General features: G+C 48.2%; 1 protein-coding gene across 3 annotated transcripts in view; it reads right to left on the reverse strand.

The window, feature by feature from the left end:
• The window catches only part of PLXNA4 (plexin A4), a 430,780-nt gene that overhangs the window by 44,318 nt on the left and 363,121 nt on the right, over positions 1-23,341 (reverse strand). For all 3 annotated transcript variants that reach the window (XM_048300844.1, XM_048300841.1, XM_048300842.1), the window contains exons 17-22: positions 17,514-17,607; positions 16,592-16,831; positions 9,417-9,563; positions 4,248-4,482; positions 3,737-3,879; positions 458-726 (exon numbers count right to left, since the gene is read on the reverse strand). In XM_048300844.1, the coding sequence (XP_048156801.1) occupies positions 458-726; positions 3,737-3,879; positions 4,248-4,482; positions 9,417-9,563; positions 16,592-16,831; positions 17,514-17,607 (1,128 nt within the window). The remainder of the gene's footprint in view (positions 1-457; positions 727-3,736; positions 3,880-4,247; positions 4,483-9,416; positions 9,564-16,591; positions 16,832-17,513; positions 17,608-23,341) is intronic.

The raw sequence follows: 23,341 nt of genomic DNA on the forward strand, positions 1-23,341 counted from the left end.
TGGGAGAGAAATGAGATCCCACAATGCAGCTGAAGGCTCTCCATGTGTCCGTAGTTAACTCAGGAACAAGAAACAAAGCTGGGAAATCCATGTCCCAGGCAGGAGATGGAAGAAGTTGATGTCCTCTCACCAGGGATTTAATACACCATGTATGTGATGTTAATTTAGGTCCTACACAACCTGATTGGAGTTTTCAGGTTAAAAGGAAATATAAGCATAAATTAACATTGTAAGCACGCAAAGAGCTCAAAATAAGCGTTGAGCTTTTTCTGTCCTTATGAAACTTTCTGGAGGATCCACATGAAAATCCAGAGGTGGATTAGTTCTGTAACTTTTTATCATTGACTACTTTTTGGCTAGGGAGGAGAATGGAGCAAGATCTACATCTCCAAAGATTACAATGTTTATGAGGGCACAGCCTTCCCAGCCGGCTCCCTCCATGCCCAGGCATCCTTACCTGCGGAGCAGCAGCTTGGGGTGGTTCTTGCTCTCCAGGTTTTTGTCTATGAGGTCAGCCAGGAGCTGTTTGAGGACGTCGGTGGCGTACTCCAGCTTGCTCTGCAGCACCGTCATGATCAGCGAGGCCACGTTGCCGCGGTCCCGCATGGAGAAGCTGCGCTGCGACTCCAGCGTGCGGATGAAGGACAGCAGGAAAACTTTGTTGTTGATGAGCTGGGCAAAGAGCTTCAGGCCTTTCTCTACCCTCTCCTGCCGGTAGCCAGGGACCTGCACAAGAAGAAAGGGAGTTTTTCCCTCTCCTCATTTTCCCACTGTCAAACCTCCCATTGTCACACCCCCTTTGCTATCTCTGCTCTCGTCACTCCAGCTCCTCCAGCTAAGGACAGACCGGAAGAGAATCCATACATCATCTAATGATTAGGAAGTCTGAGAAGACTCCCAGCCACATCCAGATGATTTTTCTAACCCTGTGTTTCTGTCTCTGAATAGTACATCCAAAACGGATTTCTAGTGCCTTAATGTGTCACCGTGCCACTGTTATATTGTTATTTTAGTCAGACTGAAGTCTTACTCTGATTTCATCCAAAACTTCTTTCTCACCCCTGCAAGAAACCTGCTTGCAGAGGTTTGGGGTTCAGCTTTAGGGAACAGGGAGAGGCAGCAAGAGAGTGAACGGGAAGAGGCCAGGGTGAGGTTTTGAGGAGATGAAGAGGTGCAGTGAGGCAGTGGCTGGGATGGTGGCCATGCAGCTGGGCCTTGTTTTGAAGAGCAAGGCAGGTGAAGGTGTGAGAGGACACTCTGAGCTGCAGTAGAACCCCTGGGTTTGGGAGCTCAGGTGTTTTGGACACAGAGAGATTGATAAGTCTCATATTTCTTAACTGAGAGGATGGTGAACTCATTTTTATATGGAAGAATTTAGGACCTCAGTGCTGGAGCCTGGCTCCACAGTGGCCTTTTGGTCCTTCTGGCTCTAGGCATTAATGGAACCTAAATAGAGAACCTCAGACTCATCCCTCCATGCTGCTGAAGCTGTTCCAGCCCTTGAAGAAGCTTCCTCGGAAGCTGGAGGGTCTCACCACAGAGCAACACATGTCATCAAGGCATATATGAATTAATAACCACCCAAAGCTGGCACTTTATTACAAAATAAGTTGGCTTGCCTAAACAGCCAAGCAATGCAAGGCCCCTCATTGAGTCATTACTTTCTCATTCTGGAAATTAGAGTTCTCAACTCTTTTTGCGTCCAACAAATAAATTACTTCTTAAATAGCTTGAGACAACCAACCAACCAACCAACAAACCACCACCACCCGTCCCGCCAATAATTATTTTTAACTCACTTGCTTGAACATTTAATATTGTCTATCCCTGGGTTATTATGGAGAATTAAAACAAAATAACAAGAAAAGTATTTTGCACTGCATCTGGAAGCAGTTAATTAGCAAATGAACTGGAAATAAGTAAGACCTCCTCTCTGCGGGATCTGTGCTGGGGCCTTTTGCAATAAATAGCAATTCCTTCTGGGTTCTTCAGAGAAGGGAGCAGAATGAGAGCTGCCTTCACGTTAGTAGCCAAAGATGTTGACACAGAGAGCTGGCGAAGCTTTACAAAGGATTAAGAAAAAAAACAATGAATGGAATGAAAGGGAGAAGAGATCAAGGGTGTTGGATTGAAACATCAGCTCAGTGTGTATCTACACAGGGGAGCATCCGTGCTAAGGCCTCTGCAGGGGTCAGATGCTGTTCTGTGATCAGCTGGATGGAGTTAATGAATGTAGGTATTGCAGCTGGCTGTGGGGATAATGGAAGTGTTTGTGTGCACACACGTGAGAGGGAGATTCAGCACCCCTCATTTCTCCTGCTCGTTTGTGGGAGCTCCTGAGCTGCCCATCCTGAGGGAAAGCAGCTGGAGGCCACTTGACCTGCACCCCAAACCTATACGATAGTTACGTGTAATTCAGCCTCCTACCCAGTCCCAAAAGCCCTCCTTGCTGACAGATCATGTTTTTCAATGTCTCTCTCCACACAGTCGGATGAATTTTGGCTCTTCCGAATGGCAGGAGCAAAACCGAGCAGGCATCTCTGATTACACAGCCAGCCAAGCATAGGCCTGCCTGTGCCAGCTCCTGCTCCTCCCTCCTGCCAACCAAGCCCAGTCCTGGCCTCCAGAAATCTCCCAGGCCCATGCTCAGAGCCTGCCAAAGGCTTTGCAGAGAGCTCAGCCAACACCTTGGCCATGATGTAGGCTCCTGATTCTCCGGCCCAGGTATTCCTACAGCAGAGCCTGTCCATCTGCCAGAGCCTGGAGCAGATTTTAGCCTGGCAGACCTCACCTGGCCTCCCACCAAGCTCCTATCACACGACTCAGGTAACACAGGCTCTGCGTAGACCCCAAGATTTGTGAACAATGTCTCACTGTCCTCCCACTCTTCCTCCAGCGGTTTGAGGTGGAGGAGGAAGATGTGGGCAGGATATGGACAGACTGACACTGTGGTTTTCTGATCTCACTGCAAACCAGAGTGCAGCAAAGGTGAACCTCCCTCAGTGACAGGGGGATATTTTATAGGGGTTGCTACAAAAAAACCCTGGCCTCTTGGTAGTGTGAGGGTCATGCAAGGCTGGATGGCACAGGCAAACATGCTCCTCTGTCATACAACTGGTTTTCCTTGCCCCTGCGTGGCAGAAAATATTAAATCCAGTCTAAAAATCAAGCCACAGAAGGGTTAAGACCAAAGAGAAGCTTAATTGAGTAGACCCAATGCATATGGATTTATGAGAGTCTTCCAAATAAGTGAGTGATCAGACAGAATTTAACAGGTAGCAAGTGACAGGATGGGAGGAAATGGCCTTAAAGTTCTGCCAGGGGACGTTTAGATTGGATATTAGGAAAAAATGCTTTGCTGAAAGGGTGATCAGGAGATGGAACAAGCTGCCCAGGGGAGTGGTCAGATTACAACCCCCCACAAGTGTTCAAAAAGTGTGTGAATGTGGCACTTGGGGACATGGTTTAGTGGTGGAATTGGCAGCACTGGGTTAATGGTTAGGCTTGAAGATCACAGAAGTCTTTTACAACCTAAATGATTTTGTGATCTAGTATGATCTAAGATAACAGCAAACATTTCCACTTTCAACCCAGATTTTTGATGAGGACCTGTTTCACTCCTAGTAGGACACAGCATAACCAAGTCATCACATCCCCACCACTGACACAGAATCTCTGGAATTCAGAACTGAACAGGAAGGCAGAGAGGAGCCAGAAGCAGGAAATGTTGTTTTACCTCCAAATCCCTTAGGACTGGATGATCTTCAATGCCAGGGAAAAGCACCCTCATCGTGTAGGTTCGGTAGTCGAGGAAAGGGATCCCGGCTCCATCCAGGTCACTCGTCAGCTCATGGATATCTGTCTGTAGCTCTGCAAAGGCTGGCACAAAACCAGAACAACTCAGGGAGCAGTGAAAATCCAGATCACTCTCATCAGGATGGGAAAAGCCCCCAGACCCTCATGAAGAAGGAGAGGCAACACATGGAGAGGAAGAAGGTGGACAAGAGCAGTGTCCCTTTCCCCAGGTACACGTGCCAAGGCTTCCTGTGGACTTTGAATTATCAAACCCAGTTAGGACAGGGTGGAGAAAGTCTGGATTCAGGGTAAACAGGGAAAGTCACTTTAGATCCAGGCTTGAGCCACACCCAGAGGGTTTAACCCTGTGGTATTTTGGCTCAAAGCTTTGTGGCTGGATGGCTCCCTTCCACCAACACTGACACAGTGTCATCCTGCCTTCCTCATCCTACCTTCTTTGCACTCCAGGGCCACCCTGGACTCCAGGTTGTCCATCTGCATCTGCAGGCGCTTGAGGGTGAGATCGCTCTCCCTGGACTTGCGCTTGTACGCGATCAGCACGGCCACGATGAAGATGATGAGCAGCCCACCGGCCACCGCAATGCTGACGATGGCTGGCAAGCTGAGAGGGCTGTCTGGGGAGATGTAGACCATCCCTGGAGAGAACTCCATCCCTCCTACACGAGCCTAGAGGGAAAGAAGCAAAGAGCTGCATTGAAACTGTCAAAAAAGCAGGAACGCAGAGGAACTCCATCATTGTCCAACCCATCGTCCTGGCTGAGGGTGAATGGTGACATCTCCTTGTCTCCCAAGGCAAAAGGGGAAGTATTTGGATATGGAACAGCTTAAAAATACCTGAAATGCCAGACAGAATCACCTCTGTTGGCAGAATCACCGTGAACCAAACAAGAAAAGGACTTGTGGTGAGACAAGCCACCGGTCACAATTTCTGAATATCAGTTTGGATTTCATTCTGGGTTGTTCATTCCCCATCCTGATGTGTTGTATGGGGCACTGGTGTCAATTAGTCCCAAAATACACACAGGACACAGAGCTCATGGTTATGGTCTGCTGGGTCCTAACCCCACAGTGGAGCAGGGGACACCTGACCCAGTCAGTACAGTGGGACTGCAGAAATCAGAGTCAGTATTTTCTTTTGACTCTCCCATCAGATAAAACTGTTCTTGGAAGCTTCTGGGATAGTAAAACAGCACCACAAACCTCACAAAGCCTGGCCTATGCTTTTTACACCTCCCTTTATAGCCACACATTGTCAGGACAACCGCAGATGCTCACCAGTAGGAGCTGAACACAGCTTTTCATTCTCCATGTACATCCAGAGGTTCCCAGGGCTGCTTCCAGCCTCTGGAAGAAGCTGCTGTGCAAGGGCCTTGTTTTTAACAACCAGAAAGAAACCCTGCAAGCATTCCTGCCCAACAAAATGTTCTGCTGAAGCAAGTCCCTTAGAGCCCCTTTTTACAACATGAACAACACTCCCAACAGGAATCCCACAGGATACTGCTGGCTTCAGGCTACTACAAGGCTGTTCAAAGCTATTTGTAGAGTAGGAAAAGCTTGAGTGGTGGGAGAAAAGCTCTGCTGGCTGGACTGAAGTAAAAAAGGCTTCTAGGGCTGAGCTGTGGTTTGGGAATGCTAGTTGTAGATCAGCAGAAAGCCGGGAAGATGCCATGCAAAGAGCTCGAAGGATGGATGAGCCCCATCACTTCACCCCAGCTGAGCTGTGTCACAGAGAGGAGCAGCTGGCCCTGCACAAAGAGCAAACTCTTGCTGAAATGCACTCAAGACCCTAGGGCTCAGTGTTTCCTACTCCCATTGCACCTGGGACCACTGCAGCATGGAATTAAACGTCTTTCTTCCTCCCTTGTGAGGAGTTCTCCCTCATATCTCCTAATGTTTCTCCCCCACGCCCCAGCCTGGTGTTCAGCCTTGTCCTCCATCCTACTGGCTCTCAGTTACTCAGTTTGTCTCCAGCCTGCCTGGGCACATATTAATCCCAGAGCTTCCCATATCTCAGCTCAGGAACCTACTCTGGTTTCCTCTCCAAGCTGCAGGAGGAAGAAACTGGCCCAGCTAGAGCCAGCAGAAGAGACCGTGGAGCAGAATCATGAATTAATAAATTTTCCCAGGTGCTCTGCACCCCAACCCTTTCTGGGAACATCAGTCTCTGTGACTTTATCACCTCCTAGAAGTTATTCCAGTCCCAGTCTCAGGGAAGATGGTTGTTTTGCTCTACCACCAGATGTAGGCTGCTCTTCCATAGGCCCTGGCCAAAGAGAGACAACTACAACCCTTATGTCACAGACAAGACCAAAGTGACTGTCTGAAAACAGCTGATTTCCATCCATAAGGTCCTTTCATGCCATTTTGGAATGGGGTCTAGAAGACAAAATGTCCACGATGAAAAACAAAACTTATCCTAAACTCTTCTAATCAGGTAACAGAGTTTTAAGACGACCAGTTGGTGCCATGACACTGATGGCTTGTAGAGCATTTTCAGTGGCCAAGGAACCTCAGACCCTTAGCTGGGGATGCAGCAATAATGAGTTTCCCCACCTACTCCAAGATATGAGATCCAACTCACTCATAAATCCTAAGGTTTGGTGCTGGAATGTCGCCTGCTCAACTGAGCAGACAAACTGCCAAAATCACATCCTAATCCATGCACTGGAAGTTGTTCCCTTTTGTCCTAGGCCACTGTCCCAAATCCTCCCAGCAAAATTTGCTCACCAATTTACACACTTTCCTTCCTGTCAGTGGATCAGTAAATAGATTAATTCTGTTTCATTTTCTCTTTCTCCAAGCCCTGCAGTCAGACGAGTCCATTCAAGGAATATCAGACTAAAACAACTCTCCCATCCCAAATCCCAGCGCGGGTCCAGCCTCAAAGCTGGAAGAACATCCTGTCTCCACGAGTGGGATTTCTCTCACCAAATATTCCGCATACACATCCAAGTTAGACACTGCAGTGTGATTCCAGAGTCAACAAAGAGAAAAACCACTTTCAGGATGTGATTTATGTGAGCTGCTTCTGACACCTTTGACATTGGGATGAGATGTTTTATTCAGTAGAAGTTCCCATTTTTCTCCATTAATGATAAGGGGATCTAAGCTCCCAAAAGCAGGTGTTCAAAGTTAGGCCCAGTGTGTTCCTCTTTAAAAGTGGTTTCATCATTGGGAAAGTCTCACAATCCACAAGCGAAGTTGCCATGATCTGAGGAATCTGGCTCTTGAAGAAGAAAGTCTATGAGGCTGCTGTGTTATTGTGAGCTTTTAAAAGAAACACAAGAAAATATGCTCATATAGCCCTACTTTATTTCTTAATCCACTGAGTGGTTGTGGAGGAAACCATTTTTACCTTCCAGAAGACTGGACATGAACCCATGAAACAACAGCAATTTGGCCATGTTTTAAGACTATTAACCATCAGTTTGTCCTGAATTACACTAAATGTTCTAAATGGGCTCTACGTCAGAGCCCAGTTTCCTCAACAAAGTCTTAGTGGCCGCTCCTGTAGGAGTTCAGGAGTTCTGAAGGAGTCTTTCCTGGTGCAAATTTGTCCTGGCCAGATGAAATGGTCCCTCTTAGGATGAGATGAATCACGCCCTGAACTTCAGCTGCTGCATTTGACCATATCTCCATTCATTATAGAGAGTTTGGTGTGATTTTCCAGACTGCATCAGATACCAGCAAACCTTCAAATGTATTCCACATCCTCCCTGCAGACCTTCTCTGGCATAGCCACTCATGGATCTTCCCCACATCTCCTTCTTTTCCTTGGAAAAAACTTGCCTCTGAGTTTTAGTCAATCTTCTTCTTAACCACCTCTCAGACCTTTTATTTCTTGGCTATTTTTTTCAAGTACTTAACTCTGTCATTGTGTAAAAGACAGCTGAACCAGATCAAAAGCGTGTTGACATCAATGTGTGTCATTGCCACTGCTCCTTCCCTTAGAAATAATCTCTGTTTTGCACTGGTTGATTCACTCCCATGGCCCCTTCTCAGCTCGTGGCCACCTCACTTTGCAAGAAAGGGTTTCTTCAACAATTTCCTCAAGGTCACACAGTAAATCTTTGGCAGAATCAGGAGGAGGAACTACCTGTCAGTTATCCTGGCCATCAAAGAGGTGTTTGTTTGAAATGTGGGGATACATTTGACCCCAGCTCGAGCAGCAGGGATGCTGTGCCATGCGGGAGGAGGCATTTCCCAGCCCTGCTTCCAGATGCAAAGTCCATCATTGAGCACCTCCATCATCTTCCCAGTTTCCCAGCAGTATCCCTCGTTTCACCGGCATCCTCAAAAAGGGATTGTGTTTTAATCTTTGGCTTCACTTAAACTGTCCCAAGCGGCAGGAGCAGGGGAGTCTTTCCAATTAGTACAGCCTGGCCAGATGTCCGTCATCCTGGATCCCCAGGGGTTGATTATTGCTCACCTGGCTTTGAGTTTTCTCTCCCCAGGATTGTCTTTGTCCGTCTCTGACTAACCATATGTTTAATTATATCCATGAAAATGACAGAGAACATTTATTGCTGTGCTCAAAAGCTTTGGTTTTCACACAGAGAAAATCTCTCACTTCATTATTGCTCCTCTTGGAGTGTCTTAATGTGCTTTGCAATGAATCGAGAGTCACGGTGTATTTGCATGGCTGGAAAGGATTATTACCTCTATTTTCCAGATGAGAAACTTTGGCACAGAGAATTTAAGTGGCCACTACGAGGGATCCCAGCAGCAGCCACAAACAAGGCCCAAAATGGTCATCATAAACTCTGCTTCCTAAAAGTTCCCAGAAAAATCTTTTTAAAGATCAAACTTTCTGAGTATCACTGCACTGATATAAATAAATTAATTAATATGTGACAGATACAGCGTTGGGGAGGGCAACAGAAAAACAAGTTGTTCACAAGGAATGAGAAACACTGATGTCAGTTGTCAGCTTTTGTTGCTCCCACCCGCAGTTTGGTACAGCTCCAGGGTGTTTGCTGATATGCTGTTTATCAAGCAGCAGCATCAAGGAATTCAAATTATTGAGAGGAAAGTAAAAAAAGGAGTAAATAAATAAACGGTCAGAGGAGGAGAAGCTCCCTCTGATGTAATCACCAGGTCCATTTTTCAGGAAGCATTTGCAGGAGCACACTAAGTTTTATAGAAGTCAAAACCCCAAAGTCCAGTCACACTATTGTCCACATCCTGCTTTTTTTTCCCTCTCCTATATAAAGGCAAATTTTAGTCACCATCATGCCAATAAGTGATGGGGACAGCACTGAATTTCACAGCGTTATGTAGGAACATGTTACCTATGTGACCTCACATGAGCATCCAGGGTTCATACAGCCCATATAAAAACAGAAGAGAGGCAAACTCTTCTGCTGGGGTTTGATCATGAAAGGTTTTTCACTGTCCACAAAGATCTCCAGGTCACTTTTCCGTTGTTCTACTTCTCCAAGCTACCCTTGATGAGGATATTATATCAAAAAGGAGCCCTGATGTTCCTGGAAAGGCAAATGGTGATGCAAACCCCTTGGAGCTCTCTGCCAGCTCTTCAGCACTGTTGTGCCCTCCCAAGCCACCCAGGGAGCAGAAGCTGAGGGTCAGGACCCACTTACCATCACCTTGTGCCTTCCAATGAGGTTTGGGGACTCGCAGAGGAGCTGCACGTCTGACACGGTCACCGCACAGGGCTTCTCACCCACCAGAACGGTGTAGTTCAGCTTGGCATTGCCTCCTGCCACCGGGGGGATCAGATTCCTGCCCTGCACAGAAAGCAATATCACACCCCAAAATAACCAAATAAACATCAGGAAAGAGTTTTCTTTCCCCCTCTGGTTCATTCCATTGATACAAGTGTTGATACTGCATTTGATAGGTGTGGATGGCTGATCCCTGACACTGCTCCAGGCCTGGCTGGATGGGGCTTGGAGCAACCTGGTCTAGTGGAAAGTGTCCCTGCCCATGGCAGGGGGTTGGAATGGGATGGTCTTTAAGGTGCCTTCCAACCTGAAGATGATTCTATTATGCCATTTGTAGTTCACCATTTGCTAACACAGAGAGGAAAAGCCAATTTTGAAAGTCATGCAGAGAACAGCTTGAGTGGCTACAGACTGAAAGCAGTCACAACAGCCTGTCCTGCTCCTCCCTCTCTGGAACTGGATGAGAAATGTTCCATTTAAGTCCTGTGCAATAAAGCCCTCACTAAATGTAGTCAGGCAAGTAAATCCGACTTCCTTCCAAACGTACAAAAAGCATCTGCAGGCAAAATAATTTATTTGCATATTGACCACATCAAAATACTGATACAGAAATGCTCCATCATAAAATTCCTTCTCTGTATTGCTGTGCAGGTTACAGAAATGGCAAAGGACTGGTTTGGGTTTAAACAGGGGTGAGAAGAAGGTCTTGAATGTCCAAGAAAGGAAACAGAGTTGGGTATTTGTTGGGGAAGATGAAACAGGAAAGCCTTGGAAATATGATTGCCTGACAAAAGATTTTGGGAATATGAAAACTACAGGCAACATCGAAATGAAAGCCACTTTTGAAATACCAGGTCTTAGTTACTGAACAACTAGAAAACAATGGTATGGCCGACTGAAGTAATCCCCTCTTGATGGAACAATACCCTCTGCTTGCAAACAGGTCCAAGGGTCAGAGCAGACCCTACTAGCTCAGCAGAAGGGGTCCAAAGAGTAGTTTTTAGAAGTTAAGATGTAACACTCTATGGTAATATAAGAACTCTTATAGGCTGTATGTAAATGCTATAGGATTTGTATCTTGTATTAGATTGGTTTGTGACAATTAGAATATTCAGTGCAGAAGATGATTTATTGTATTGTAACCAGGACTTCAGACATTCTCATTCTCATTCTCACTCTCTCTCTTCTACTCATACACATTCTCATTCTCTCTTCCATTCTATTCTCCTGCTCTCTCTTCCACTCTTGCTCTTACACTCTCTCTCTCACCCGTTCACTCTCTTGCTCTCTTGGGCCTGCTCAGAGCTGAGTCTACCAGCTCTGAGCAGTGCCCCAATACCCACGCCCTTTACAATAAACCGGCTGTGTCCCAAGACCTGCCTATAGAGATCTCTCATCTCCATCCGTCACCGTCTACGTCCGGCCGTCCCGACTGGACCCCAGAACCCCCAAAACCTACAGTCTGGCGCCCACCGTGATTGCCGAACCCACGCCCAGCACCTGCAGCCTGGCGCACAACGTGATTGAACGCCCGGTTCAGCCTTCTCCATCTGTAGGACTTTTCTCCATGGACGGTAACTAAAAGACCAGTTATAGCCACCTAGAACGTGTCGTGAGCACGGCATACCGATGCTGCGCATCGTAATAGCTGGAGCTCTGTAATTCTGCTGAGGCAGCCTTCGAGCACGGGGTTTACCTGGAGCTCTTGGAGGCAATTGCCTGGCAGCCCTCGAGCACGGGCCGCCACTGCTGCGCAGCGGCCCCCTGGAGCTCTTTGAGGAGGTCTGCCGTATCACCCCTCGAGCATGGACACGCTGCCAAGCAGTACTGACCGGAGCTCTGCGGAGGGAAATCTGCCGCACGCCCCGAGCACAGGCGAGTAGTGCTGAGCACCGCCCGCACTGGAGCTCAGTGCGGATCCACCCGTGAGGTCCTGAGCACGGAAAGCCGTTGCCAAGCGACGCCTGAAACCGGAGCTCTGGGAAAGGACCGAAAAGCGGCGTCCTGAGTGCTGAGTGGAGTGCCTGGCCAGCCCCCCACGACAGACATCTGAGTAAGGACGCTGCTCCTGCGACATCACCTAAGTGAGTATCATACTGGTCTAAAAAATGGGACAAACCCACTCTGCCCATGACAGAGATCTCTATAAGCAACTTAAGCATTTACTTATAAGCTCTGGTCCAAGTCAGTTGCCTAAACAGGAGCTAAAAAATCTTTTAGAATGGACCCGACTTAATTTCCCAAATGCTGACCGTTCAGCCGTCTTTACAAGAGACTTTTGGGACACAGTTGGAGTTAAGCTCTTTAATAATATCTCCTACCGAGATATGGCAGCTGCACAGCTGATCCCAGCTTGCAGAGCGCTGGTAGAGCTGTTTGCTGCGGTGGCGCCGCCCGCAGCAGTCACCCCGCCGAGCCCGGTTCCAGCTGCGAGTCCGCCCCTTGCCGTCGCGAGCCCGCAGCGGAGCACGGCCCCCGCCCCTCCGCCGGACCCCGTGGCTCCGATACCCGCGGTCCGGCTGACGCGCGCCGCCCCGCCCCCCGCGCTCGCGGTCCCGGCACCCGTTACCCCGGCCCCAGCCACCCCACCGGACCCTACGGCCCCTCCCGCCCCTCCCGCCATCCCGTTCCTCCCCGCTGCCCCATCCCCCGCGGCCCCCGCTGCCCCATCCCCCGCGGCCCCTGCCTTCAGTGCCAGCGTCTCCGCGGCCCCACCCCTTGCCCCTGCCCCTCCGTGCCCCCCCCCCGGTTCCGTCACCGCGGCTCCACCCCCCCCTGCTGCCGTCATTGCTACCCCACCCCCCGCTGCTGACATCATGGTGGCCCCGCCCCCCGGCGGTACCCCGGCGCGGCCAGCGCCTACCCCCCTGCTACCTACGGGTGTTACCCCTCCCCCAGCCGCGCCGGTTATGGCCATGGCTGCCATTATAGCCGGCCCCCCCCAAAGCCAAGCGGCGACCCTTCTTCCAGCCCCCCAGGTCCCCCCCCCCGACACGGCGCCGATGGTAGCCATTGTTCCATCCCCGTCTGCCACTGCTGCGTCTTCACAGTCCCCTGCCGCTCCCGAAACACTGGTGCCCAGAGCGCCGGCCACGGCTGTCCTGCTGTCTCCGGCACCCCCTGTGCACGTTACCGCAGGAACCCTACCCCCCCACCCTGCCGTTCAAGCGCACGCAGCACGCCCCGAGCGGTCCCCCGGCCCCGTGGCGGCACAGCAGCCGCCTGTGTCTACTCCCGTCTCTCCTGCCGTTTCTGTGCTGTTCCCCGATCCCCGCACACCATCGCTTGCGCTGGGAGCGCCCCAGCTCCGCGAGCCACTTGATGCCGGTGCCGCGCTGCCTGCACGGAGGTCTGCAGTCTCCCCCGTACCTGCCCCTGCTCCAGCTACGTCTCCCGGCACTGCAGCCCCGTCTCCCGCGGCACCACCACCCACCCCAGCCCAGCCTACAAGCTTCCAGCAGCAGCACGCCGCCATCCAGCCACCAGCCCTCCTGCCTCCCGCAACCGCAGCCCCAGCCCCTGGTTCTGCAGTCCTGCCATCTTTCGCTTTGTCCGAACTGCCCGCCACACGGACTGCTGCCCTTACAGCCTACCGCGCGGACCTGATGACGCAACACGCGCATGCGCCATTGCTGCAACTCCCGGACCAGCGATATCACTCCGCTCAAACTTCTCCAACCTCAGCACCGCTCCCGGGACCAGCCGCGCATCCTCCCGCGACTCCGCCGCGCAGCTCCACCCCGCCTCCTCGCCCGCTGCCACCGAGATCGGCTGCACCACTCCCGAACTCTGCCGTTCCATCGCTGCCCCTGCCGGGTCCCATCCCCGCGCCGCAGCCGCCCCCGCCGGGGTCCCCCGACACCGTACAGCCGTATCCCTCCGCGCAGCGCAGCCTCGTCTCAGACGCCGCGAGCAAGGGGGGAACCGAGAGCAATAATGCAGCTCCAGTGGCAGGGGAGACGGAGAGCCCCTCTGCCGGAGCTGATGCTTTAAATCTAACACAAGTAAACTCTGAAAAGCAGCCAGATTTGTTTGCAATAAGCCCCAGAGTCCCGCCGGCAAGCGGCGGGGATCTTGCAACCCAGAAAGAGAAAACGAGTTCTGAAAGTTTGTCAGCACTACCTTCTGAATCAAAAAATCCTCCAAAGTGCTCAGATTATTCTAAATTAACAGATTGCCATGAAATAAGACCCCAAATCTATAAAGATGAAAGTCTTAGTCTATTAACTAAGCCTGTGATAGCTAGCCAACAGCCTGACAGTCCTAAAATGTGGGCTCCCATCTCCACTCTCCAAATTAAAGAACTAAAAAGTGCTGTAAGATACAGTGGCATTTGCTCACCGTATCTTAAACAACTGCCAAAAAGTACCCTAAAAGGAACACATCAAACTTTAAAACGCATTTTAAATCAACAGAAAAGGGGAAAAGTCCAGGCTACACCTCAAAGAAGGTTGAATAAAGCCTTGTATGTTTTTAATTTCTTGAACAGCTCTGCAGAAGAGCCTGATCCCCCCATCTTCAGACATTTCTTAAACAACAAAAAAGCAAAACTGAAAGAGCACCCCCTAGTTTTAATCAAGAATCTAGAATCAGGAAAAATAGAAGGACCATACAATCTTATAACATGGGGGAAGGGGTTTGCATGTGTTTCCACAGGTGGAGAGCTCAAGTGGGTTCCAGCAAAAAACGTGAAGCCATACTACACATCAAAACCTGCCGACGCCTCCACACCAGCCAGTGACCCTGCAAGTGAAAGCCAGGAAGCAAGCACCCAAACCTAAAGTGCGCAGAATCACCAGAAGAAAGCGATCTGCCAAAAACAGCTCAAGAAAATAATGGAGCTTTCTCATCTGCGCGTGTGCATGTTGCTTTTATTCTTATGTTTTAGTTTTTATAGTGAAGCTTTACCTGTAAATCAACCAAAGACAAATGTCTGGGTTGCCTTAGCCAAATCTGCAGGCTCCGATACCATCTGTCTATCTGACACAAGCCCTGACAAACCTTTTTCAACTTGTTTAGTTGGAATACCTTTACCAGAAGGTTTTGATAATGTTACTCTTGATAAGTACTGGCCATACGATGATCACATTTCTCCAACTACCAGCCATAAACACCAAACTTATATTGATAATTCTAAAATTGATAAATCTGACCTTCAAGAGCTAGAAATCCTAGGCTCGTTAACTATGGATACCTGCTATTTCTTTCACTTTCTAGGAGAAAACGGTCCTCATTTAAATGTTACCCCATATCACCCAGCTTATAGCAATGTAACTTCTTGGTGCAACCAAGCTAAGCTTCTTATATATGATGAACCTCATGCAGATCGTTTTAACAAACTTCCTATTCGATTCCCTAGAGGAATTTGGCTCATCTGTGGAGACAGAGCCTGGCAAGGTATACCTTCAAAAATAGATGGTGGCCCTTGTGCTCTGGGACAACTTACAATTATTGCTCCCAGTGTCAAAGAAGTAATCAAAAAGAAAAACAGAAAAATTAGATCTTCCTGGGGACATCAGTATGAGAGCGACTGTGATAGTGACTTTCATCCTTGGAACTCTGAAAAATCAATTGTTGCGAGCATTTTTCTTCCTCAGTTAAGTTCCTCAATTGCACTAAAACAGTTAAACAAGTTGGGATGTTGGCTCAGCAAGGAGGTAAATGCCACCTCTACTATGATCAGTGACTTGTTAACCGATGAAGAGGCAGTCAGACATGCCACTTTACAAAATAGAGCTGCCATTGATTATCTTTTATTAGCACATGGGCATGGCTGTGAAGATTTTGAAGGATTATGCTGTATGAACTTATCCGATCATTCTGTTTCCATTCACAAACAGTTACAAAACCTAAGGGACCTAGCTAACCAAATTACAACAGATAACTCGTCTTGGCTAGACAGTTTGTTTGATGGTTGGAGCTTTGCACCCTGGCTAAGGGAACTCTGTAAAATAGGCTTGATTATTTTAGTAGTAATAATTACAGTTTTAGTAGCAGTACCTTGTATACTTCAGTGTGTGCAAAAAATAATGAGTAAGACTATGTCTAATATCTTAATTGTCCATCGAAAAGGGGGAGATGTTGGGGAAGATGAAACAGGAAAGCCTTGGAAATATGATTGCCTGACAAAAGATTTTGGGAATATGAAAACTACAGGCAACATCGAAATGAAAGCCACTTTTGAAATACCAGGTCTTAGTTACTGAACAACTAGAAAACAATGGTATGGCCGACTGAAGTAATCCCCTCTTGATGGAACAATACCCTCTGCTTGCAAACAGGTCCAAGGGTCAGAGCAGACCCTACTAGCTCAGCAGAAGGGGTCCAAAGAGTAGTTTTTAGAAGTTAAGATGTAACACTCTATGGTAATATAAGAACTCTTATAGGCTGTATGTAAATGCTATAGGATTTGTATCTTGTATTAGATTGGTTTGTGACAATTAGAATATTCAGTGCAGAAGATGATTTATTGTATTGTAACCAGGACTTCAGACATTCTCATTCTCATTCTCACTCTCTCTCTTCTACTCATACACATTCTCATTCTCTCTTCCATTCTATTCTCCTGCTCTCTCTTCTACTCTTGCTCTTACACTCTCTCTCTCACCCGTTCACTCTCTTGCTCTCTTGGGCCTGCTCAGAGCTGAGTCTACCAGCTCTGAGCAGTGCCCCAATACCCACGCCCTTTACAATAAACCGGCTGTGTCCCAAGACCTGCCTATAGAGATCTCTCATCTCCATCCGTCACCGTCTACGTCCGGCCGTCCCGACTGGACCCCAGAACCCCCAAAACCTACAGGTATTTGTCAGCCCCATTGAAATGGTAGAAAATAGTCTCTGGTGAACAGCAGTGGGTACAAATTCAGGCTGCACACAGGTATCTGCATCAGGAGTATATATTTTTAGTTATGGGTGTGGGCAGTGCTTGGTGTTTGCTGATGGTGACTCTGATATGGTTCCATATGGGGTAAGGAACGGAGGAAGTTTCTGGGGTGCAATCAGGATGATTCATGGGGCTGCTGGCAGGCACAGAGAGGGCATAGGCAGAATTTGTTTGTCTTTCCTCATCCAGTTTTTGGTCCCCATCTCACCTTCAGGATGATGGGACTTCCAGGCTTCAGCTCCAGGATCCCTGAGGGATTGAAAACCTCGAAGATCGGGTTGGGGTAGTAGGTGAAGTTGGTTTTGTTGAGGATCAGCAGGGACTGCACGTTGTCAAGGATGAAGCCAAACTCCTCCGGGCGCTCGGCAAGCTCAGAATGGTGATTGGGGTCCACAGCCAGTGCTGGGGCCTGGCAGGTCATCTCCGTGCTGTTCTGCACCTCACAGTTCTGGGGAAAGAAACCCAACACAAGGGGTTTTATGGAAAGTATGGAACCTGGCAGGTCATCCCTGTGCTGTCCTGCACCTCACAGTTCTGGGGAAAAAAACCCAACAAAAGGAATGTTTATGGAAAATACAGAGCCTGGCAGTTCATCTCCATGCTGTTCTGCACCTCACAGTCCTGGGGCAGCTGTGTTTGCATTTCAACTGGGCATCCTGTGCCTCTTGAGAGCTCAGCCTCTGGGGTTGCCAGTCAGCAGCTTTCTCTGACTTCATTTCCTTCTGGAAATAGAAATTTCTTCCCTTATTTTTCACACAGCACAGATTAGTCAAAACCTCGCTACCACCCTGCAATTAGGTCTCACACTCTGGGTGTTTCTCCAAAAGTGTTTGTGCAGTGCATGCTCAGTTGTGCTCAGGATTCCAGTTTGGATATCAGGTTACCTGAAATGAATCTCAGCAAGCTGGAGAAGCAAAGACAAAGGTGAAAGTCTCAGAAGACCCCGAAGTTTGGTTCCAGCCCTGCCAAAAACTTTTTCTTTGTGTCCTTCAGGTACAATATAATACTTCTGGGAACAAACCATGCCCTCTTTTTTAGGCTGCAATAGGAGATTTCAAGCTCCAGACCTGTCAGCCAGTCTCTGTCCCCACTGTGACATGTGTTCCCCCCAGCTCTGCAGTCATACTCACATTGACATGCTCCTTTCCACCGTGCTTTGCCCGGATCTGAGGGTTTTGGATGAGGTCCAGGTGAGTTCCCCACACGGCAATGGGAGTGTTGCCACTGGAGAAAAAAAATGGAATTAAAGAATGAACCCAGTTAATAGATGTCAGAACTCATCACACCAGGAATGGGTGATCTGTGTCCCTAAATGTTGGTTGCACAGTATCTGACCGCGTCTCGCGGTCCCGTAGTGGGGGAAGGAAGAACAAAACAAATAATTTTTTGTTCTTTCATTCATAAGGGGAGAAATAAGTAAAGACAAATGCTGGCTGAAACTGCCATGTCAGGCAGCCTCTGCGTGGTTCTCATTGTCAGGACTCAGCAATCACAAGATTTGGTGATGAGAAGAAGAGCAGAGATTTGATACAGGGTCTTTAAAATGGTCCACAGGCTGTATCTCCCATTTTACTTCAGTCAGTCACAGAATTACAAAATATCCTGAACTGGAACTCACAAGGATCATCCAGTCCAAATCCTAGCCCTGCACAGACATCCCAACAATCCCACCCTGTGCCTGAGAGCATTGTCCAAACACTCCTGGAGCTCTGGCAGGTTTGGGGCCGTGACCATTCCCTGGGGAGCTGTTCCAGTGCCCAACCCAAAAAGCCCTCACAGATACAGTCCAATGGAAGCAGCTCTTGAGGATTCTGGGTTGAGGTCTATAACCCCATATCAAACATGCTGTCAAACCTCACCCTGAATATGACAATGTCACCTCAGTGAACTCTTTGGTGCCACCAGGGAACCCAGTCCTGCAGCAATTAGAAGAAACTGAGCCAAAGTCTTCAGCCTTGGTGTGCATAAGGCCTGGTTTCCATGTGGTGGCCCAGGCAGACCAGGATCCAACACAAACAGAGATTCCCAGTCACTGTGTCCCCTTGCTCAAAGACCAATTTCCTGAGGAGGCCAACTCACGCAAGCCACGGCCCACAGTGGATTTTCTCACTTTTATGGGGAGATGTAGCTGGAGCCCTCCTCACTCCCTGCAATCGCTGTTACCACAAGGAAACAGCTCTCAGAAACACCCTTCTCTCCTTTTCCCTGCCTCTTCCAGCTGCAGCCAGAGATGCTGCTTGTGGGACTTCAGGGAATGTAGGGGAAGGAGGAAGGAAACTGCAAAGAACCATTCCCAGGCTTCTCAGGGTTGGCTCTGAACACCACATTAAGGAGAAGCCTTCAGCACAGGCAGCTTTGGCCATCCCAAATTAAGGCAGCTCTGATCTACCAGGGTGAGCTCTGCTGTTGCAGCACGAGGTGGGGGCAACGTGATCTGGGGCTGAAGGGAGAAGAGTTATCCAAAAAAGCAAAACCTTCACCTGTCAGGGCTCACAGAGCCAGGACAGGATGAGGAAATGTCATCAGGAGACAGCCCCATCTCCGAGGGTTTCCCAGGGTGAGGAGTGCTCCCAGCAGTCTCAGCACCTGCCTCTATAACTCCCCTTGGAAGCTGTCCAGGATGCAATTTATTTCCTGCTGGGAAGGGGAGGCCATGTGGAAATCGATGGGATTGTAAAGAGAAAGCTCAGAATCCCTTTCCTGCCTCCAGGTAAACCTGCACATACAGGAAAGGTGAAGCACGTGCATCATAAGTGAGAATACACCAGGGAATAAACACCCTGTGAGGATGAAGCCAACAAATCTGCCCCATTTCTGACCTTTGTTTTCAACGCTCCTCATTTATCTTCCATTATTAATCAGCTAGAGAGGCAGGAATGAATGCAAACCTACACAGAAGAGCTGTCAGGTTTGGGTGAGCTGTGTTCCAGCCCCTCCAGCTGCACCCACACTGATGAACCAAACAGTTTGGGCTAATCCAGAGAGAATTGGCTCAACCACATCTTTCAGCAGATACTCCTGGGACACTTCTCTGGGATGTTCCTCATGGTCTTTTACTCAAGGACTGGACAGGTCTGTGGTTAGGGAAACATTTGACCTTGAGTTTTGCAGACTATCTCAAGTTTTTTTGCTCTGAAATCATCAACTGTGACAGGAAATTGCTAATGGGAAATTTTATGGGGCAAACCCACATTTGGTGTTTCCATAAGATCTGCTTGGATGAGTTTTCTTGAACGCACAGGGGATCCTGCTGAAGTCACACATCTGCTTACAAGAGAAATTCCCTTCCCTGCCTTACAAAAAAAAAAAAAATACCCTCTCCCCAAAATTCAGCTTCCCAGTAAGTATTCCTGACATCATCATCTAGGGACAGCTTGTTCACCAAAAACCAGAAGTGTATAAACCAAATTGTTCTTTCTCCACTGTCCTGGACTTTCTGAATTTTGGCTGAGAGCCTTTATATTAATAATAAACCCCATTATTTTTATTGCTATTATTATATAATTCAATAATAATATCATTACTAATATAATCAATTACTAATATAATTAATTGAATCTGCTGATTCAAACTAGAAGGGATTTTGTATCTGTACTGAGTGGAAGGTTTTACGTGTTCCACACAAATACAAGGTGTGAGCACACGTACAGGTATGTGAGTGTGTCTATACATAAACACAAATCCTTTTATTTAATCAACCAGATCTTTGCACACAGTTTTAAGCCCACAGGTTAAAAATCCTCTGTTTGGGTTGGAATCTGAGCTTGCAGGCTCAGACCACAGGTAATAAACACAGCCACAACACCTGATCAGAGAGACGGAAAGCAAAAAGCCAAAGCAGTTTTTTGTTTGCTGAAGACATAAAATCTCTCCCAAACCCTGTCTGGCCTGAAAATAAAGTAAATAAAACTGTTCCTTGCCTTGAAAATCACCAGCCATTGGCATTTGTGCCTGCAGCTGGATGCTCAGCCAGGTGCAAGCAGAGCCTGGAGACCTGCTGCTGCCCAGCAAAATAACAGAGGAGCTAAGAGCTCTCTGAATTTAACTCTTTATTGCCCCAAAAGACCCTGAGTATCATTTTCTGCCTGCAGACTCAGGTAATTGCTGGATGTAACTCAAATCAAACCCAGATCAAAAGTATTAATGGACCCTCATAAAATCAGAAAATTTTATTTACTTGCCAGCCCAGCATGACTCTTTTTTTTTGTTTGCATTTTGTTTTTTGGCTATGGAAGTAAGTTAGCAGTAATCTTTTCTTTATTGTCTTGAAAAATGGCACTTGGAAAGGTTTTAAGCCAGGCTTGGTATTTGCATTGACTGGTTTTGCAAAGCTGGTTTAGCGGCAATCATCTCTCCCTGGGAACAGCTCAGCCCCACAGTTATAGTGCCTAAAACTGTCCCTGACACCCTGAACCCCCATGGTGATCCTGGATAATCCATCTTCTCTCTCCAAGGTTGGGAACCTTTGGAGTGACTCAGAAGTGCTAAAGAAAGAGGATGAAATTGGGTAGGTTTGGGAAAAACGGGGCATCTGTTGATGCTCCTTTTGATGCTTCCTCTTTTCAGACACTGAAGAAAGCAAAGGGGAGAGGTTACACCAAAAAAATGTTCCATCCCTGGAAACGCTCAAATCATCCCTGGAAGTGTTCAAGAGGTGTTTGGATGTGTCAACTGGGGATATGTTTTAGTGGTGAACATGGCAGTGCTGGGTTGAGAATTGGACTCAATGATCTTAGAGGTCTTTTCCAATCCTAATGATTCCATGAATGATGAGACAAATGCAGTCCCAGCCATCCATCCTAGCAGCTACACACCTCCCAGATAAGCTGCTACCCCCTAAACAAGCACCTCACCTTGATTTCCATTATTTTGGGAGCTGGGATGGGAGATCCTACCCAGCCAGCCATGGGACACAGAGTCCCTGCACCTCCAGGCTGGGCAAAACTTTGCCAACAACACCTGAGGCATCTCCTTGGCTGATTCTCCACCTCTGACTGGCAGCTTCAGCAGAGAAACTAAGGAGCAAACAGGCTCTGGAGAACTCCTCACATCCCAGTCAGACCTGAGGCCAGCTAGAGGACGGTTCTGCAGTTTTCCAGAGGATATTTGGGAATTCACCCTCCTAGGCTGTCAATCTTGCACCTTTTAAGCAGGACTGAACTCGCTTTGTAAGGGAGTAAAGTGATTTCTCATTTCACTGATAACCTGGACTCTGACTGAAAATAAAAGCCCCAAATGGAAAATCCCGACACTAAAGCTTCAAGCCCAACGTGCAAAGGCTCAATCTGGCTAAATCAGTAAATTCCCTCATGGTAATTAAAGGCACTAATTGATTTGTGAAAACATCTTTGGGATGGGAGGTGAAATGGGGGGATTTACAAGCCCTGCTCCTAATCCCCAGAGACTCCAATCAGTCCAGTTTGACAGGGAAGCAGAGAGCTGCCGTGGATGAATGAGAGGAGACTAAGATTTCTTATTTTGTATCTTTTCAAGGAAATACCAGTGCATTTAATGACCAATTTCTCCCTTCCCGAGGCAATTTCTCCAGGCTTCTGAGAATTTGGGTATCACTTTGATGCCTTCCACAACCAGGGCAAACGCTGCTCTCAGGCACCTTCATGTGAACCCTGTGAATTCACCAAAGCAGCATCAAGGGGGTGAAGAGAAAAAGGGATCCCTAACGAGGAGAAAGGCTCTTGGATAGGGCAGGGAGCAGGGCTCCCATTGTGTTTCATCTCGGGACAGAGCCCTGGGGCTTTCAGGCACCATGGCCAAACAGGCAGTGCTCAGTCCTGAGGCATCTAGTCCATGAAGGCTGTGGGAAATGTAGGTATTTCAAGTCCATGAAGGCTGCGGGAAAGGTAGGAATTGCAGCTTGCAGACTGTGAGAGACTGAAATGGTTCATGGCTTACACGTTGCTAAAATCATGGAAGGGCTTTTGCCCACTGTAGCAAACTGCAAAGAAGCCGCTGCTCATCTGCGACCACCGAAGCCACCCCTCCCCAAATACACCTACAAACAGAATTTGAAGCGTGGAGGGAACCTGGGATAAGATAAATGTCATACTATTGTCCAGTCCTCCCAGGTCTAGGGAGAAGAATGTGACACTGGAAGAGACACTGGGATGCTGGTGGCTCAAACATTCAGGGGAAGCTGCCGAGGTGCAAAGCACCCACCTAGGGGTGAGCACAGCCCAGCTCAGGCTGCAGCTGGTGTTGGACCAGATAAGGAAAGAGGCAAACCCTGGGAGGAGGGAACTTTGTCTCTTTGTCCTTATCAAGTGAACTCAGCTGTGATAACTCCCGTGCCCGGGCAGTGCCAGGACATCCACGCAGAGCCTGAAGGTGCTGATGCTGCTGATGGGCCATGATGGGACACAGTGGAGCCAACTGGGCTGATGCAAGAGGCAGCTGTGTTGCCTTTGAAGGTGTCAAAGCTTCCCAAAGCGTCCTCTGATCCACAACATTCCATCATCCAGGTGTCCCTGACCCACAAGTTTCCATCATCCAGTGGGAAACTCCCACCCCAGGGGAGGTACCTGGGTGATCCCACCTGAACCTGAGTGAATATAAACCCAGCAGAGGTTGTGTTCTGGGGATTTTCTTCATTGTTTCTTTGGGATGCCCCTTGTCATCTGATGGATCCTGTCTGTGACCATCACTTCAACCAACAGACATTGAAATTGCAACCACCAAGTTTTGTGAGGCCTGTGAGTGGCGCAATCTTTCTACTCTCATCCTTTCCTTCTCTTTCTTATGCATTTTCTTATGGGATATTTTTAGGCTTTTATATTTTCATACTGCTAGTGATAATAACAACCAAAATGGCCACATACCTGTTCTCCTCTGCCACCAAATTGTTCTAAAATTAACCTATATATTATATATACATTTATATATTTACAAACACTGATCGTTCCATGTCGTTTCACTCTAATGCATCCCTATTTGGCTATGG

The sequence above is a fragment of the Corvus hawaiiensis genome, chromosome 4 (genome assembly GCF_020740725.1).
Source record: "Corvus hawaiiensis isolate bCorHaw1 chromosome 4, bCorHaw1.pri.cur, whole genome shotgun sequence".
NCBI classification, from domain to species: Eukaryota; Metazoa; Chordata; class Aves; order Passeriformes; family Corvidae; genus Corvus; species Corvus hawaiiensis.